The sequence below is a fragment of the Colius striatus genome, chromosome 3 (assembly GCF_028858725.1).
Source record: "Colius striatus isolate bColStr4 chromosome 3, bColStr4.1.hap1, whole genome shotgun sequence".
Lineage (NCBI taxonomy): Eukaryota > Metazoa > Chordata > Aves > Coliiformes > Coliidae > Colius > Colius striatus.
In genome coordinates, this window is record NC_084761.1 from 1376771 (window position 1) to 1391596 (window position 14826).

The 14826-nt window shown below is 49.4% G+C and overlaps 2 protein-coding genes across 5 annotated transcripts in view; both read right to left on the reverse strand.

Moving 5' to 3' along the window:
- The window catches only part of JPT2 (Jupiter microtubule associated homolog 2), a 16903-nt gene extending 14276 nt beyond the window's left edge, over nucleotides 1–2627 (reverse strand). For all 3 annotated transcript variants that reach the window (XR_009818516.1, XR_009818515.1, XM_061993955.1), the window contains exon 1: nucleotides 2524–2627. Coding sequence is in view for 1 of the 3 variants with exons in the window: in XM_061993955.1 (XP_061849939.1) it covers nucleotides 2524–2567 (44 nt within the window). In the remaining 2 variants the exon portion in view is untranslated. The remainder of the gene's footprint in view (nucleotides 1–2523) is intronic.
- Nucleotides 2628–3779: 1152 nt separating this feature from the next.
- Nucleotides 3780–14826, reverse strand: part of CRAMP1 (cramped chromatin regulator homolog 1) — a 45823-nt gene continuing 34776 nt past the window's right edge. For both annotated transcript variants that reach the window (XM_061993127.1, XM_061993126.1), the window contains exons 15-21: nucleotides 14480–14584; nucleotides 13351–13529; nucleotides 12237–12317; nucleotides 10554–10788; nucleotides 10101–10265; nucleotides 9333–9478; nucleotides 3780–8015 (exon numbers count right to left, since the gene is read on the reverse strand). In XM_061993127.1, the coding sequence (XP_061849111.1) occupies nucleotides 7851–8015; nucleotides 9333–9478; nucleotides 10101–10265; nucleotides 10554–10788; nucleotides 12237–12317; nucleotides 13351–13529; nucleotides 14480–14584 (1076 nt within the window). In that variant the 3' untranslated portion in view covers nucleotides 3780–7850. The remainder of the gene's footprint in view (nucleotides 8016–9332; nucleotides 9479–10100; nucleotides 10266–10553; nucleotides 10789–12236; nucleotides 12318–13350; nucleotides 13530–14479; nucleotides 14585–14826) is intronic.

Here is a 14826-nt window from a genome sequence, read left to right on the forward strand (position 1 = left end):
TAAGACTTAGCCTGTGAGTCCTACCAACGCTCAACTTGATAAGCCAGGGCAAACTGCTTCACCAGGGTACAAAGAAATTCAACAGACATTTGCTAGTTTTGTTTACATTGGTATGATGCCACTTCACACAGAGATACTTTTGTCTTGTACCTAGATAAGTTAGACCTTCTTTCTTCTTTTGTTAAGAGGGAGGGAAAGGAAGCTGTTGTTTTTAATCTCTTTAACACTAATGGAAAAAAAAACTCCTTTGCTTTCTATACCATCTAAATCTGTCTCTTTTCCCCTCCCCTCCAGCAGACTAGAAGTCTGTCACTTCATCTAGAACAGCTAAATTAAGAACCCTACCCTCTAAGTTTAAAAGCCTCTACTAATTGCTTTGTTCTCTTCTGGCAAGCTTGAAGAATTTTAATTACTTCTTGTGGCCTTTTCTTCCCTCCTTCCAACACACTTGCATTTGAATGCCCTTTGCTCATTAAACCTTTCAGCCGACCTATGGAAGAGGTGCCAGGACTCACCCACGACTTCAAGACACTGGCTCTATAAATAAATGTTATTATTTCCTCCTTCTGCCTGCAAGTTAAACACAAAGTCCTACCAGCATTCAGACAGTTCTAATAAAGCGGGTAAACGGGAAATGTGCATTATACATAAGAGACTATCCCCAAGGTAATTGCAGATGGCCAGCCAGAAAGCAGGTGTTAAGGTTTGGAGCTTTAAAGCAAAGACCACAATGTTACTGGGGCCACTCCTGCTCTTGGATCTGTACAAACCCACAGCTCATTAAACAGCTTGCTCATCTTACACACAAACAGCAAGCTTTGTCAAGCCAGTTGTGCTCTTGATCTGAAAGCTCTGCAACACTCCTCAGTAATGCCCACGGCGAGGAGGGAGGTGTGTGTGTCACATCGCCAAGCTGGCTCCATTTCACATTTTCAGCACTATACAGTAGTTGTGAAACTGCTCGTAGACTCGATGGGCCGAGGGTCCATAAAAGCAATGCATCCTCACAGTGTGCACCAACTGCAGAACTCTGTCCCATTTGCCTTTCAGGGCAACACCACCTCTTAGACATGCAATTCCTCACTCTGTAACTATTTAGCTGCAAGATTTCATTTAAAACAGTGCTAGTATCATTCATTTCTAACAGCAATACCCATGTCTTACAGTTCTGACAATGCCTGGCCTTTGTTTCTAATTTCCTCACAAAGACTTTCAGGTTAGGATGAGTTGGGTTTTTTTTTCCCCACTTTCACAGTGGTTGGTGGCTGCTGCAGGGAATTTGGATTAGTCTTAATTACAGAAACTTCTACACACCAAGAACTGCCAAAGGATTTTGCACTGTCACCAAATAAGGCTTTGTTGAGGGAATCAATAGAACAAGCTATGGGGAAAAAAAATGTCCTTAAACCAAGTAGTTTGACAAGTTTTTGACAGCACGGGCTGTATGTCAATAGGCACCACCTCAGGGATGACCCAAGCTGTACCCTATTGCAGTATGCATGCTTGTTCCTACAGTTGTGGCTACTGCTACAGCTCGTTCTCAGGCACGATGAAAACACTCTGCCACAATGCCAGGGACAAGCTGTAACAAGATCACCTTTCCTTGCCGTTAAGTTAGGGCAGTCTGCATTCCAGGCTCTATCCAGAGACCCAATTTAACAGTTAAACCAAAATTACCAGGAGAATAGAAGCTTCCCAGAGGCTCTACCAACGGCACAGCATCCTCAGAAGCTTTTTAAAATCAAGCCACAGCTTAGACAGACCGGAATAAGGGACAAGCCTGAAGTAGCCTCACACAGTTTCCAAACGCTTCCTTCCTTCCCCGCCGAGCACATGATTACCTCAGATGGATGAATCACTCCAGCTCCAAGTTATTAGGAAGCATGCCCTAGCCCAAGTACAATGACATATTCCAACCTCGTAAAGCGAAAACAAGCTAACACCTGCTTACACAGGCGTTTGCGCTGGATCCTCTCAAAGCTTCCCAGGGCGTGAGCAGGCCCTCCTGAAGAAGGTGTGGACACAGTGGAGGAAGGGTCTCACAGCCGCAGGCCTCTGTCCCTGCCCGGGGCCGGGCTCGGGCGATGCCGCCCCTCGAGGGCCCGTCCTCGAAGGGGAGAGAGCGGGAGACAGGGCCGGCCCTCGAGAGGCCCTGCCCGCTCTCTCCGCACGCCCCACGGCGGCCCCGCCGCAGCCCCAGGGCCCGGGGCAGGCAAACCGAGGCACGGCCGGCTCACCGGGCAGGCGGCGAGCATCGCCGCCCTCATGGCTTCCTGCCTCAGCAGCGTTCCCGCCCTCGCGGCCCCTCAGCAGAGGCCCGCTCCCCTCAGCCGGAGCCCCGCGCTAACCTCTCCCCCTGCCCTCAGCCTCGGCCTCGGCTCCCTCCCTCCCCACCCCGCGGCCCTCAGCCGGAGCCTCCGCCCGCGCCCCGAACAAAGCCCCGCCGCGGGCTCCGCGCCGCCGCACGGCTCCGCCCGCGTCCCCCTTCACCCCCGCGGCGCCGATCCACCGCCGCTGCCCCACCTGGAGCTGGGCTTGGCCGCCTCGGCCTCGGGGCCCTGGAACATGGTGGCGCACGGCGGGCTCTGCTCAGCGCCGCGCGCGGATCCGCCTCAGCCGCCCGGCCCGCAGGTAGCGGCGCCCGCGCCCCGCCCCGCCCTGCCATTGGCTGCCGCGCCCGCCCTCGGCGCCGAGTGGCCTATCGAGAGCGGCCGCCCCCGCCGTCATCCCGCCCACCCGGCAGGCCCTGGAAAGGGACCCTCCGTCTCTCATTGGTTAGGCCTTGTGTCCGTCAGTGGGAGCTGCATGGCGATTGGCCGAGCGGAGCAGCGGGGCGAGGGTATTTAAAGGGCGGCGGCTGTGTCCGCTCAGCCAGACCCAGCGAAGAACAGAGTGGGAGCGGCGCCAGGAACAACCCCAGAGGCGACTGGGCACGCTGATGGCTTCAGCGCTGGGGCAGCGCCGAGGGGCGCAGCTCAGCCTCAGGAAGCGCAGCGGGCTGGAAGGCAAAGGGCAGCCACAGTTATGGACCCCGGTGTGCAGCTGGACCTAAGTCACCTCCGTCCCTGCCTCAGGAGCCTGGGCGTGGGGTTGGTCTCAGCGCTGCTGTGCACAGCTGAGGCAGCACTGGGCAGCTGCCACACGAAAGCCAGCAGCTTGCTGGAGAGTCTGAGCTGGTACAGCTGTACTTGAGAAGCCAGAACGTGCCTGGCCTCTTTAGCCAAACCATTTCCATGGACAGTGAAAGTACAGGCTCAGAGCTGGAGCTGAAGGTCCTATTCAATGTCCTTTTTGTACACCAAGACCACCCATTTGACCTCCTTTAGCAGGGAGGTTGGACCAGATCATCTCTAAAGGTCCCTTCCACTCTACCACTCTAGGATCCTATGATTTCTGACACAACTAGTGGCACTGGAAGCTGTAAAGCCAAAATAACCCCCCTCCCTGACTCATGCACAACCTTTTCTCTCCATGGGGAAAGTCAGCACAGTTAATGGAAGTCATGCCACTGACTTCACTGAAACCAGCATTTCCCCTTGGAAGGCTTGGCCTTGTGGGCAAATTTTTAACCACCCTGCCCATGGAGCCACTATTAGATCATTGTGTGATTACATAAACACAGGTTAAGTGGTAAAAACCTGACGTGGCACCAACAGCGAGTAACAGGCTGGACATTCAGTTAGACCAAGTATTAGTATGTATTTATGCACAAGAATAAAAACAGCTTTACAAGTTGAATTGGAAATTTAAACAGAGGAAGTTTAACAGCTTTTGTATATTATATTAAATAACCAAAACACCTTTTTTTCCAAAATTGGTAAAGAATAAATAATATAATTTACAATATGGTACAAAAAATAATCAGTAAGGACAGGCATTCTGCTTTATACATACACTATATAGGTATATTTATAATCTATAAAACAAATTCACATCTCCAACAAGCCAGAAACCTTAGATGATATGGCTTAACTATTATTAAAAGAAACAGCATTAAGTTTTGCTGCCAGAACCAGAAGCTCTAAAGCAGTTATCACGTCCCAATCATTAATGATAACTTATTGCCGTAGTGCTTGCCAAGGTTTCACTCAGTTAACGTTTACAAACTGCTGGGAAATTAAAGAGATCCAAAGGTTTGGAAAGGTTTTAAAACAAACAAACAAACAAAAGTGCAGTACTTTCCTTATAAATGCATCCAAAGTCTTGGGTTTAAGAAACAAACTGCAACTGAACCTCCGCTCTGGGATCTGAGGAGCCAGTAGTGAGATGTCTGTGTCCATCAGATCTGCTCCAAGCCACTGAATTCAATTCAGAAGTACAAAGAGGGGTGTCAAAAGGAAACAAAGAAGGCTTAATGATGCCATATTAAAAACAATTAGTATTCCTATGCTCAGTAGATTTAGTGACAAAGGGTAAAATGAATTGTGTGGGGAACTGGGATGCAACACCCAGCAGAAAACCCACCTCCAGCGGGCAGAGCTATGCTCAGCATGGAGTACTGCTACAAATACTGACTTCTCTGCCACTCACCTTGCTGAACTACTCAGAAACTCCTTCTGACAGTCACCAAACCCACACAGGGAAAGCCTAGAGCAATTAATACTAGAACTGGAGGTTGTTAGTGTCCCTTTGTCCCCTCCAACCACCTTACAGTGCCTCGAGTAGTCACCAGCCTAACCAAACCAAACCAATCCTCTCTGCATTTCAGAGCAACCTGCCTGAATGCCTGCTTAGGGCAGGCTGACACTGGTGCAAGTACAGACTCTGTGGCTTCTTTTGGGGAAGCTGCAATGACTGAACATGAAACACATCCACCCAAACCCCAGAGCTGGTGGAATGAGAGGTGTGCCCAAGTGGCCCTTCACATGATGAGGACAACAACTTCTGCATCAATTCCAAACTACCACAATGATCTGAGTGACTTTCAAGATTTCTCCCTGATGAGACTCACTTGTCCTGAAGGGGCTTTGTTTGCACAGCATGAACATTTCTGCAGTCAAATCCTGTTTCATAATGACAACCTTGAAGAGGCTGAGGCCAAACACAACTTTCCTGACCACAACACTCCAAGTGTTGAACTGACCTCTGTCATTTCCACTTTGTTGCTACTTGTAAAGGTTCAGGACACTGAAGTTTTCTCATCTCACAGCATCATTACAAAGGGCCACTATGCCGACTTCACCCTGCAATTCTCTGCAGCAATGGGTGGGCTGAGCAAGAGGAGCAGCACTGGGCAGCACAAAGTCCTTGTGGGTCTCCACACGGGTGCAGCAACACTGGCCCTGATTCCACACAGCCCCAGACAAACTCATTGTCACATCCACTCCATTACCAGCCTGGCTAAAGAAGATGAAGTGTTTCTCAAGGTACCTATAGACATGGAAACCATCAGACTGGTCTTTCAATATTCAGAAGCTTAGGAATGAGAGTTCTACAGTACTCGATGAGAACATATCCCACCTCCTCTTGCATGTCCTACAGCCACAGCTACACTAGGAGCTTTCTACTTCTGTCCTGCAAAGCCAAAAGGGGTTTTGAAGGTACAGCATGTAGGATCATCAGCATTAATAATGGAAGAAGCCAAATCCAAGAGGAAACCATCTGGGAAAGACTGAACCGGCTTAGTCTAAGTGGCTCTGAGTGAAATGTGATCATTTTAGAGGGAGTGACTCTTGAGATTAGTGGGGTGAACACTCAGAACAATACACTCCTTGGCATTTTCTGATGGCCTTCCACTCCTTCCATTCCAGGTTCACATGATTTCCTGATAGAATTTCCAAACAAGGCTCTGTAAGAATAACGAAAGAGAGATAACAGCAGAAGGACTTCATGCCCCACCTGACACGTAGGCAGAACAGGCAGCCAGCCCACAGGCAGGGACATTCCCACATCATGATAGTACCAGAGGTTTGCCTCCCTGCTGGCAACACCCATCCAGCTGTGCCCACACTGGTTCCACACATCCACATGGTTCCTATGTCAAAGAGCAGGACGTAGCGACCTGACACGCAGGGTCCTGGAATGTCATCCCAACCTCAGCCCTTTATGAGGGAGATCAGGAAGGTTGCTCTGGGCCACACAAAAAAAGGTGCATCAGGAATCTTGTGATGCTTTCTCTTACTGACAGGAAGCATAAGGCAGATTATACAGAGCTGTAAGAAAAACCATCCACACAAAGCAGGGCACAAGTGAGAGGGGAAAACAGCAAATCCAATCAGTGCATCGTGAGCAAGGTTACAAGAAGAACCTCCCAGTCAAATGCCTTGTAAAAGTAGCTAAAGGCAGGCAGAACTACATCCACCAAGTATAGTGCAAGTTGGGAAAATGAACCCCTGATCACAGCCTAAGAGATGGAGAAGTTTTGTGGATTTATGATTAATATAAAGTTGAGGTTTATATAGGACTAGCCCCTGGGATAAGTTCAGAGCTACTTAAAACAGCCCAGGGGTTTCCTCTTAGTGGAGAAGCAGACAAGTGCTTAGAAAAGGGGCACAATAAAGGTATTCTCTCTCATGACTGGTAGGAAAGGAAATAGGAAAAGTCTCCTGAGTTATAAAGGTAGAATTGAGGGACAACCAGCTGTAGAGAAAGTAACTTTATACCCTTCGAACGTGCTGGTATCAGATCTGGGTCTTTCAGAGACGAAACCACTACCATTAATGCATAGGGATTTAGTAGAGGGAGTACCAGACTCACTAGTGCTGGGGAGTGACAGCCATGGCCAACGATGCCCTGAGGTACTACAGAGCACCTGGCACTCACAGAACAAGGAGGAACTAGGACTTGACACCTCTCTCCTTCATGACACAACACAGATCTCAACAACTTCAGAGTTACATCTGGCTTGTTTCCACACCTTACAATATTCTTTCCTATTTCCTCTCCTCAGGTTTGGGGGAAGAAAGATGCCAATTTATATACAGGTTTCCAGCAAGGCCAAGACTACTCATGACAAAGCTCTCATAGTGATTCCGGTACACTCTTCTGCAGTGTTTCCTGACTTCAAAAGCAACTTGTACAGGGAAAGCAAGAAAGCCCTCTCCCCTTCAGGGGCTGAACTGTGCAACGTGACGAAGAGCCTCAAAGGCAGAGAATCGAGTGCAGTCAGGAGGATGATGATTGTGACAAGTGATAGGGCTTAACAACAGAGGAAACTCCCCCAAGGATCCATGCAGTCAGGGAGTGAACCAGAGCTTCCCTACAAAAGGGAGAGGGAGCAGGTAGGTGCCCCTGCTGGAATGGTCAAACAACAGAACACGGGCAAAGGAACGGGAGGGTCTCTGGACACGAAGCTTTGCAGAGCGGCAGCGCCTCTGGGGAGAGTGCAAGGAGCTTCAGTTTCACTGACTGACAAAAAGAGTGCCAACTAGGACATGGCAAGAGAGAAACAGTTCCCATGCCCACCTCCCACCCTTCATCCTCCACAACCTCAACGTGGATCCCAAACCATGGCCCTTCTGATTACTACACAAAGCAAGAATTCAGGTGGCATTGCTCCTGGCAATACCCTTCCCTGCTGGAGCTCCTTGCTGAGGCCATTCCAAAGTACAAGCCCAGGAGTGTCCCAGAAGCCTGCCACCTTACATCACTGATGCAGGGGACACCCCATTTCCTGCAGTTCCTATTCCAGGCTTTGTTGTTCCCAGTATATTGCACATTCCAGGACTTGCAAAGTATTTCTTCAGACCTTTGAAGATGACGGTTCTCTCGGGTTTTTTTTAGGAAGAAGCACACAAAGCAGGGACAGCTGAGCCCCAGCTGCTCCTCTACAACCTGCCCTTGCCATGATCCGGCGTTGCAAGCTCCAACTCCAGCTGCACAGCCTACACCAGCCTGCTGGTCTCATCCACTCACTGGGAGAGGTCCCCGATGGGGGGACCACCACCTCCCCCATCAAACAGGATTTCCCTGCGGCTTGGCTCGGGTATTGACAGTTCCTGGGCAAGGTCATTGAAACGAGATATGTAGTCGATGCTGTTCTCATTCATCATGCAAGCCAGCTGGGAATCCACCACCTAGAAGAAGCATGAAAGGATATCAGTGGAAACTTCACAGAATTGTCTAGGGTAGAAGGGACATTTTGAGATCGTTTTGTCCAACCACCCTGCTCAAATAGTCAGCTGAAATAGGTTGCCCTGGACCTTGTTCAGTTGGGTGCTGAATTATGTCCATGAATGGAGACTCCACCACCTCTGTGGGTGACCTGATCCCAAGTTTGACCACCCTCACATAAAAAAACCCCAGTAATTCCCATGTGGAGGTGGAATTTCATGTGTTTCAGTTTGTGCCTCGTGCCTGTTGTCCTGAGAAGCATTTTGCTCCCTCTTCTTCATTCCCAGCCTCTCCTCATATAAAGACACACTTTATCTGACTTGATCCAAGTTAGAGAACAGCTCTTACCCATGGCTAAATGGAAACCTCTTAAAAAACCCCAACCTGTGGTCTCGATGGGCTTCACCTGCCTATTCTTCATTTGGCACTAAGGTGCACCAGTACAAGTGCTGTACATGAACCCCTCAGATATTGTCTCTAATATCATAACTGCATTTGGAGAAAAACTTGATTCTGCCAGACAATAAAAGTCCTTTCAAAACTCTCCCATCATCAAAGCCATGTCAGAATGGTACCTGCTTCCTCAGAAGACTGCCATGCAAACCCACATCTGCCACAACAGCTGCTCTGGTGTGCCTAAAGTGCTGCCTTACCCTGTTTTCCTCTGAAGGTAGTTTGTAAGATCAGGGGCTGCAGCATCACTCCAAATCCACTTACATAAGTGATCACAGATTCCTTTAATTAACACACACCTTGACAGATCCTCACTGCTAAGTGGCATCTTTGTATTTATGGCAGGAAGTGGAGCTGTGTGTGGAGCCTGAAGCTGCCAAGGACGTGTTAAATCAGCACGAGCTCGCTGCAGCTTCTAGGTACTAGGTCTGTATAGAACCTCCTTCTACAAATCCAAAGGGCCATGGAGGAATGACATTCTCCTTCCACTAGTCAAGTCCCTCCCCCCTTTACCATGTACATGATGTTACACTGAGTTGATGACTGTAAACTGTAGGATAAGTAAAACTGGAAGAAGTCTCTGGTTCGACCCTCTGCTCAAAGCAGGGTCATCTCAGACAGGGCAGCTTACTCTGGACTATGTCAGGTCATGGCAGGCTCTGAAGTCAGACCCTGCACAACATCTCAGGGCAACCTGTTCCCCTGCCTGACCATCCTCAGGGTGAAAAGTGAAAAGTACATCTCTGCACAGCAGGAAGCTGTGATGGACAATGTACAATCCCATTGCACTAAGAAAAGGAAGCAGACAGCTGAGTTGGATGCCATACCTCTGCTACATCTGCCAGAGACCGTGACACAAAAGAGTCCCGTGAGTTTCCATCCAGAAGGCTGGGTCCCAGTAAGGAGGTGCCACTGGCAGCTCCAACAGGAGTTGGCAACATTTTCCTTCCCTTCTCCGGGGAGATGAAACTCGCTGGAAAGAACAGACACGTCAGTAAGTCACTGCACTGGCTGTGTGCAGTTGGGAGCAGACAGAGAAGGACAAGGAGATGCAAAACAAAGAGAGGTATCTATCACTTCTGTCTCTTAGAGGCTGTGTGTTAGCAGCAAGACCACCACCAGCATGGTGCTGAGAGCACACACTCCTCACGCTGGCCCCACTAAACAGTAACTAAAGAAACCAACCAAACCCCAAACCAAACCCAGTGATCTCATGTCTTTGAGATCTCTGAGATCATGCTCACCAAGCATGGAAGGAAGCCTATTTTTCCAACAGCAGAGCCTTTGGCACAAGAGCCAAAGTGTCTCAACCTAACTGATGAGTCAGGCTCCAAACACACCACAAAGAACTGCCAAGGAATTACTGGTCCCAAGGTATGGGCCCTCATCTAGCAACAGGATCTCTTCAGGAACAGACTTGTAAAGAGAAAGAGAAATGGAAGCAAGAAGGAAGGGAAGAATCCTACAAACACCCTACAGGGTTTATGCCTTTCCAAAGGATTCCTTTGTAATAAACAGCATGGTTTTGTTTGGGGCTGTTTTGGTTTTGGAGAGAAAAGTGGGTTTGTGGCAGTTCTCTGCACACTGGCACTTACAAAACAAGCTGCTGAGAGACGAGTCTGTGGAGTCATTGGGATACCACTGAGGATCATGGCTGGGAGAGGCAATCCAGTTCTGCTGAGGACTACTGGAGGGGGATGGAAGACTTTTGGAACTGTCACTGCCGTTCAGCTTCGCAGGAGAGAGAGAAACACCTTCACCTGGAAGGGCCAACGTCAGTCAGGAAGAGCTGGTTCAGTCAATGTGGTAAAGTTACAGCACACTGCATCACTTGATGTTTAGAGAGGAATAAACACCCCCCACAGCAGCAACAAATCCCACCCTGTGTATGCCTGAAAATAAAGGCTTGACATAGAATTTTACTTCCAACAGATATTAGAAAACCCCCAAAACCCAAGAGCTGCCTCCTAGGGAAGCTTCTGCTGCCCTGTTAGGACAACAGAGATTGTTTCTGTTAATAGGAAGACTTTAGCTAAGCTCAGACTTACTGTATTGACCAGAGCTGATAGCTATTTCAATGATAGAATCACTGATTTGAGTGGCAGGTTCTCCTTGAGAAAGCACATCCTCAGGGGGTCCAGGCAGGGAAATATCCAGGAGAGCAGAAACGTTGGGAGGAGAGAGCCGGGTACTGGAAGCCTCTGATGTGGGAAGTGGAGGGGTGGACAGGCCATTCTGAAGGGGAGTCTTGGACAGCTCTGACAGAGAGAGGACTGATGTGCCCTGTTACAAGAAACAGAGTTCATAAGTTTATCAAGGACTTGGAAAGGTGCTTGGTATCTCCCACACTGATATGCCTAATATCTCCCAAGCATCAGATTCCATTCAGGCTCAGGGGGAGGAGGACTAGCAACCCCTACAACTGTAGAAGTCATTATTTCTATAATTCATCTGGATTCTCTGCATGAGGAGTGTCTGTGAGCAGAAATGAACACGCTCCAGCTCACATCAGCCCAATCATCTATACAATACAGGTGTGCAGCATTCCCTCAAACATTTAATAGAGCCTACACAACAGAACAAGCACAGTGGGGACACTGACATCACTCTGATGAACCCAGAAGACACTTCTTCAGAATTCAGCATCATTTTGCCTTCCTAAAGGCAAGACAAAGCCCAGCACTGCTTGAAGAGTACAGAAATACTTCCAACTGCTCACTCATCCTTCTTTACAGCCAGCCTTCCTCAAACAACACTGATCTTTTATAAGCAGTCTTGTTACTAGGACTTGATTGTAGAGCTGTTTGTGGTTTTTGTCCTGATGAAGCATGTACAAAGCTGTCCTGAGAGCAAGAACCAGAACAGAAGGCCTCACTACACAAGAACAGAACAGTGGGGGTTGGAAGGGACCTCTAGAGATCACCTAATGCAACCTCCCTGCTAAAGCAGGTCCACCTAGATTAGGTCTCACAGATAAACCCCTAGTAGGTTCATGTCCTAACATCTGTGCTATAAAAAGACTTTTCTCTCCTTTATGCTCTCCACTCAAGTGAATTTGACCCTATTTTTGCATGTACCTGTCACAGGCAGGGTGGAAAGTGCTTCCACTGAAAGGAAAAAGCCTGTGTTTGGAGGCTTAAGAATCTAACACAAGGTCCTGGATCCCATTGGAGAGGATGACAGTTCTTACAGTGTAGGTGCTGCTGGAGTTCCTTTCTATGTGCCCCTGTCTTACAGGAGCCACAGCCAAGAAAAGCAATTCCCTGAGAGGATGCTGGTGTTACAATCACACTTTTCACAGCACCACAGTCTGGGAGGGGTGGGAAGGGACCTCTGGAGATCACCTACTTTGAGTTGTGATACTCCTCTTCCAGCAGCACACAAGCAGCAGGACTGCCAAGTGCCATCTGAGATGTTTAAAATGCACAGGCATGACACAGCAAAGCAATTACAAACTCCTTCACTGTATCAACACACACCCAAACCCTGTCTGGCCCTCAGGGGTCAGAGACAGTCAGCTTTGCTTTGCTTTTCCAGGACAGCACCCATAGAAACTTAAGCAGCTCTCCTAAACTTCTTTCCCTTTCCCCTGATGCCAGTGCTTTCAGCTCCCACAGGGCAGTACCATGGTGTACACAGACCTGGCAACAAGGGGCTTTACCTGGCAATACCAGTGGTGATTTCAGAACATGACTCTTCTCATGCAACTGTTCTTTCAACACATACTCTACCTGGAAACCATCAGGGACTGCCTCCTGCTCGTGCCTTGTTGGCAGGCTGATGAACGGAACCCGACAGCCAGGCCCTGAGCCCTAGAAGCACAACAGCAAACTGGTGAGAGACAAACACTGACAGGAGATGCTGCAAATACAGCTGGGGAGGTAAGAGACTGGTGCCTATGGCTGCTCCTGCATGCTGGCTACACATCATGCCCTTCAAAACTGACCATCAGCTGGAGAATGCGATACATAGCTGGGTCTCAGTGAAAGAAACAGCAAGGAGAAATCTCAGTTTCTGCTCCACATTCACCCCTAGAAGTGCAGGTTTTGACCCAAATTCCCTCCTGACTTCCTGTCTATCGAAATGCTACTGGCACAGATTTCTGCTCCTGGCCAGTTTCAGGAGTCTCACAGCAGAAAGCTGTGGATGGAAATCTGTTCAGTGAGGCTGCAGCTCCAGGGCTGTGTTCAGTGCTGGGGGACAGGGGGACACTGAGGGGCTGCAGCGTGGCCAGAGCCGGGCACAGAGCTGGGGAAGGGGCTGGAGCACAAGGGGCTGGGGAAGGGGCTGAGGGAATGAGGGTGTTGAGCCTGGAGAAGAGGAGGCTGAGGGCAGCCAGCAGCACTCTCTGACACTCCCTGACAGGAGGCTGCAGGGAGCTGGGGGTCGGGCTCTGCTCCCCAGGCAGCAATGACAGGACCAGAGGCAATGGGCTGCAGCTGCCCCAGGGGAGGCTGAGGCTGGAGCTGAGGCACAACTGTTTCCCTGAGAGGGGTGTGAGCCCCTGTGCCAGGCTGCCCAGGGAGCTGGGGGAGTGCCCAGCCCTGGAGGGATCTCAGAGGTGTGGGGCTGAGGTGCTGAGGGTTGTGGGTCAGTGCTGGGCTGGGCAGGCTTGGATTTGATGACCTTAAAGGTCTTTTCCAACCATTATGATCCTGTGATTCTACGACTTGACCCCTCAACCCCAAAATACACACTGCACAGCACAGACTGCCACACCACCAGTGTCCAACAGCAAGCTCCAGAAGAAAGCTCACTGGAGAGTCACTAATAACACAGCTATTTTATGCAGAGAAAGAGCAAGACAATGAACTACTTTCAAACAGGTGCCCAGGAGCCTCTGACCTCTACAGCAGGGATGGAGCCTCCGTTCTGGTGCGTCACTGCCGCCTCCTGCCCCGGCACCACCGTGGCCACTCCGTCTGGTGACAGTGGAGACACACCTGACAAACCATCAGCATCCAGGACAGGCACAGGGCTACCAGGGATGATACCAGCACTTTTAGCTGCCAAGTCAATAGCACCTTTCATGAAACAAACAGAAAAAACACATTACAAGGCTCTCCTTCAGGCAGGGACTTTGACTCACCTGAGAGATGATCTCTAATTACCCAAAGTCAAAACTCAGCACATGCACAGAGCAAAAATGGCAGTTGTGTGATCAGTTACCTGCTGCTCCTCTGCACAAAGTGTAACACTCCTTTCAGCTGAAATGCTGAGTTTTTGCACCCTGTTCCAACATGCCACCAGGAACATCAAAACAGCCTCGAGGAACAGCCCAGTTCCCCACCCACAGCCTTCTGGGGTTTTCCTGCCTTTCTTTGTCCTGCAAATCATTAAGTGCTGGGTTTGGCAGTTTCCAGGACTCTCCTATGGTTTAGGAGAGGAGCTATAAACCCACCACCAGCCCTACTTTGGTATCTTGCCTGTAGCAGCCATTTGGACTCAATATAAGCCAACCTCACCTTTTAACATCCACACAAAACACCTGAATGCCTTCCCATCACAGAGTCCTGCAGGAAAGCACAGAGGCAGCCACTGCTTTCACCCCACTGACCACACTCATTGCAGGACCTCTTACTTTGTTGCAGGACAGTATCTGCTTTCAGCACCCCAGCCTGGTTTTCTCTTGTAGAACTCATAGTCCCATCTTAGGAGATAAAGCTGTTCATAAGCTTCCTTGAAGTATGTCCCAACCCAGAGTGGTCTTACAAGGGAGCATCACAAAGTGCTCAACTTTGGTTACAAATCTTAACCCCTTCATTGCCTGCAGGTCAGGCACAGCCAAGGAACCTGGTTCAGACTGTCCTGCCACGGGCTGTTCCCCTTCTGCAGTCACACAAAGGCAAAGAAAGGAAGATACCCTGAGCAGCTGTGTTCACTTCCAAAGGCATTGCTTAACCAAGGGGACAGAAACCAACAATGTAACATCATACACATCACAACACACACTCCTGTTCAGCAAATGACTTACTGGACAGATGGTTGGTGGCCTGTGTTGGAAGAACTTTGGGCACAATTGGACGAGAAACAGCAGCTTTAGTCAGTGAGGACTGGATCGGCCGAAACGAGCCTCTCCCTGGGGTGAAGGATTAAATACCTCTCAAGCAAATGAAATCTAACATCTTTAAAGCAGAGCACAGTGTGGTTCAGTGGAAGCAAACAAAGTCCAAGCAGTAGCAAGCTCCAGGAATGCAAGACTTGGAATGAGAGTTAACTGGTGCCTTAGCACAGAAATGCAACAGCAAGTGTTGCTGTGCTACTGAAGCTGCTCTTGGCCTTCCCAATGAAGGGAACTTTTAAAGCCTCACATTGATTTTG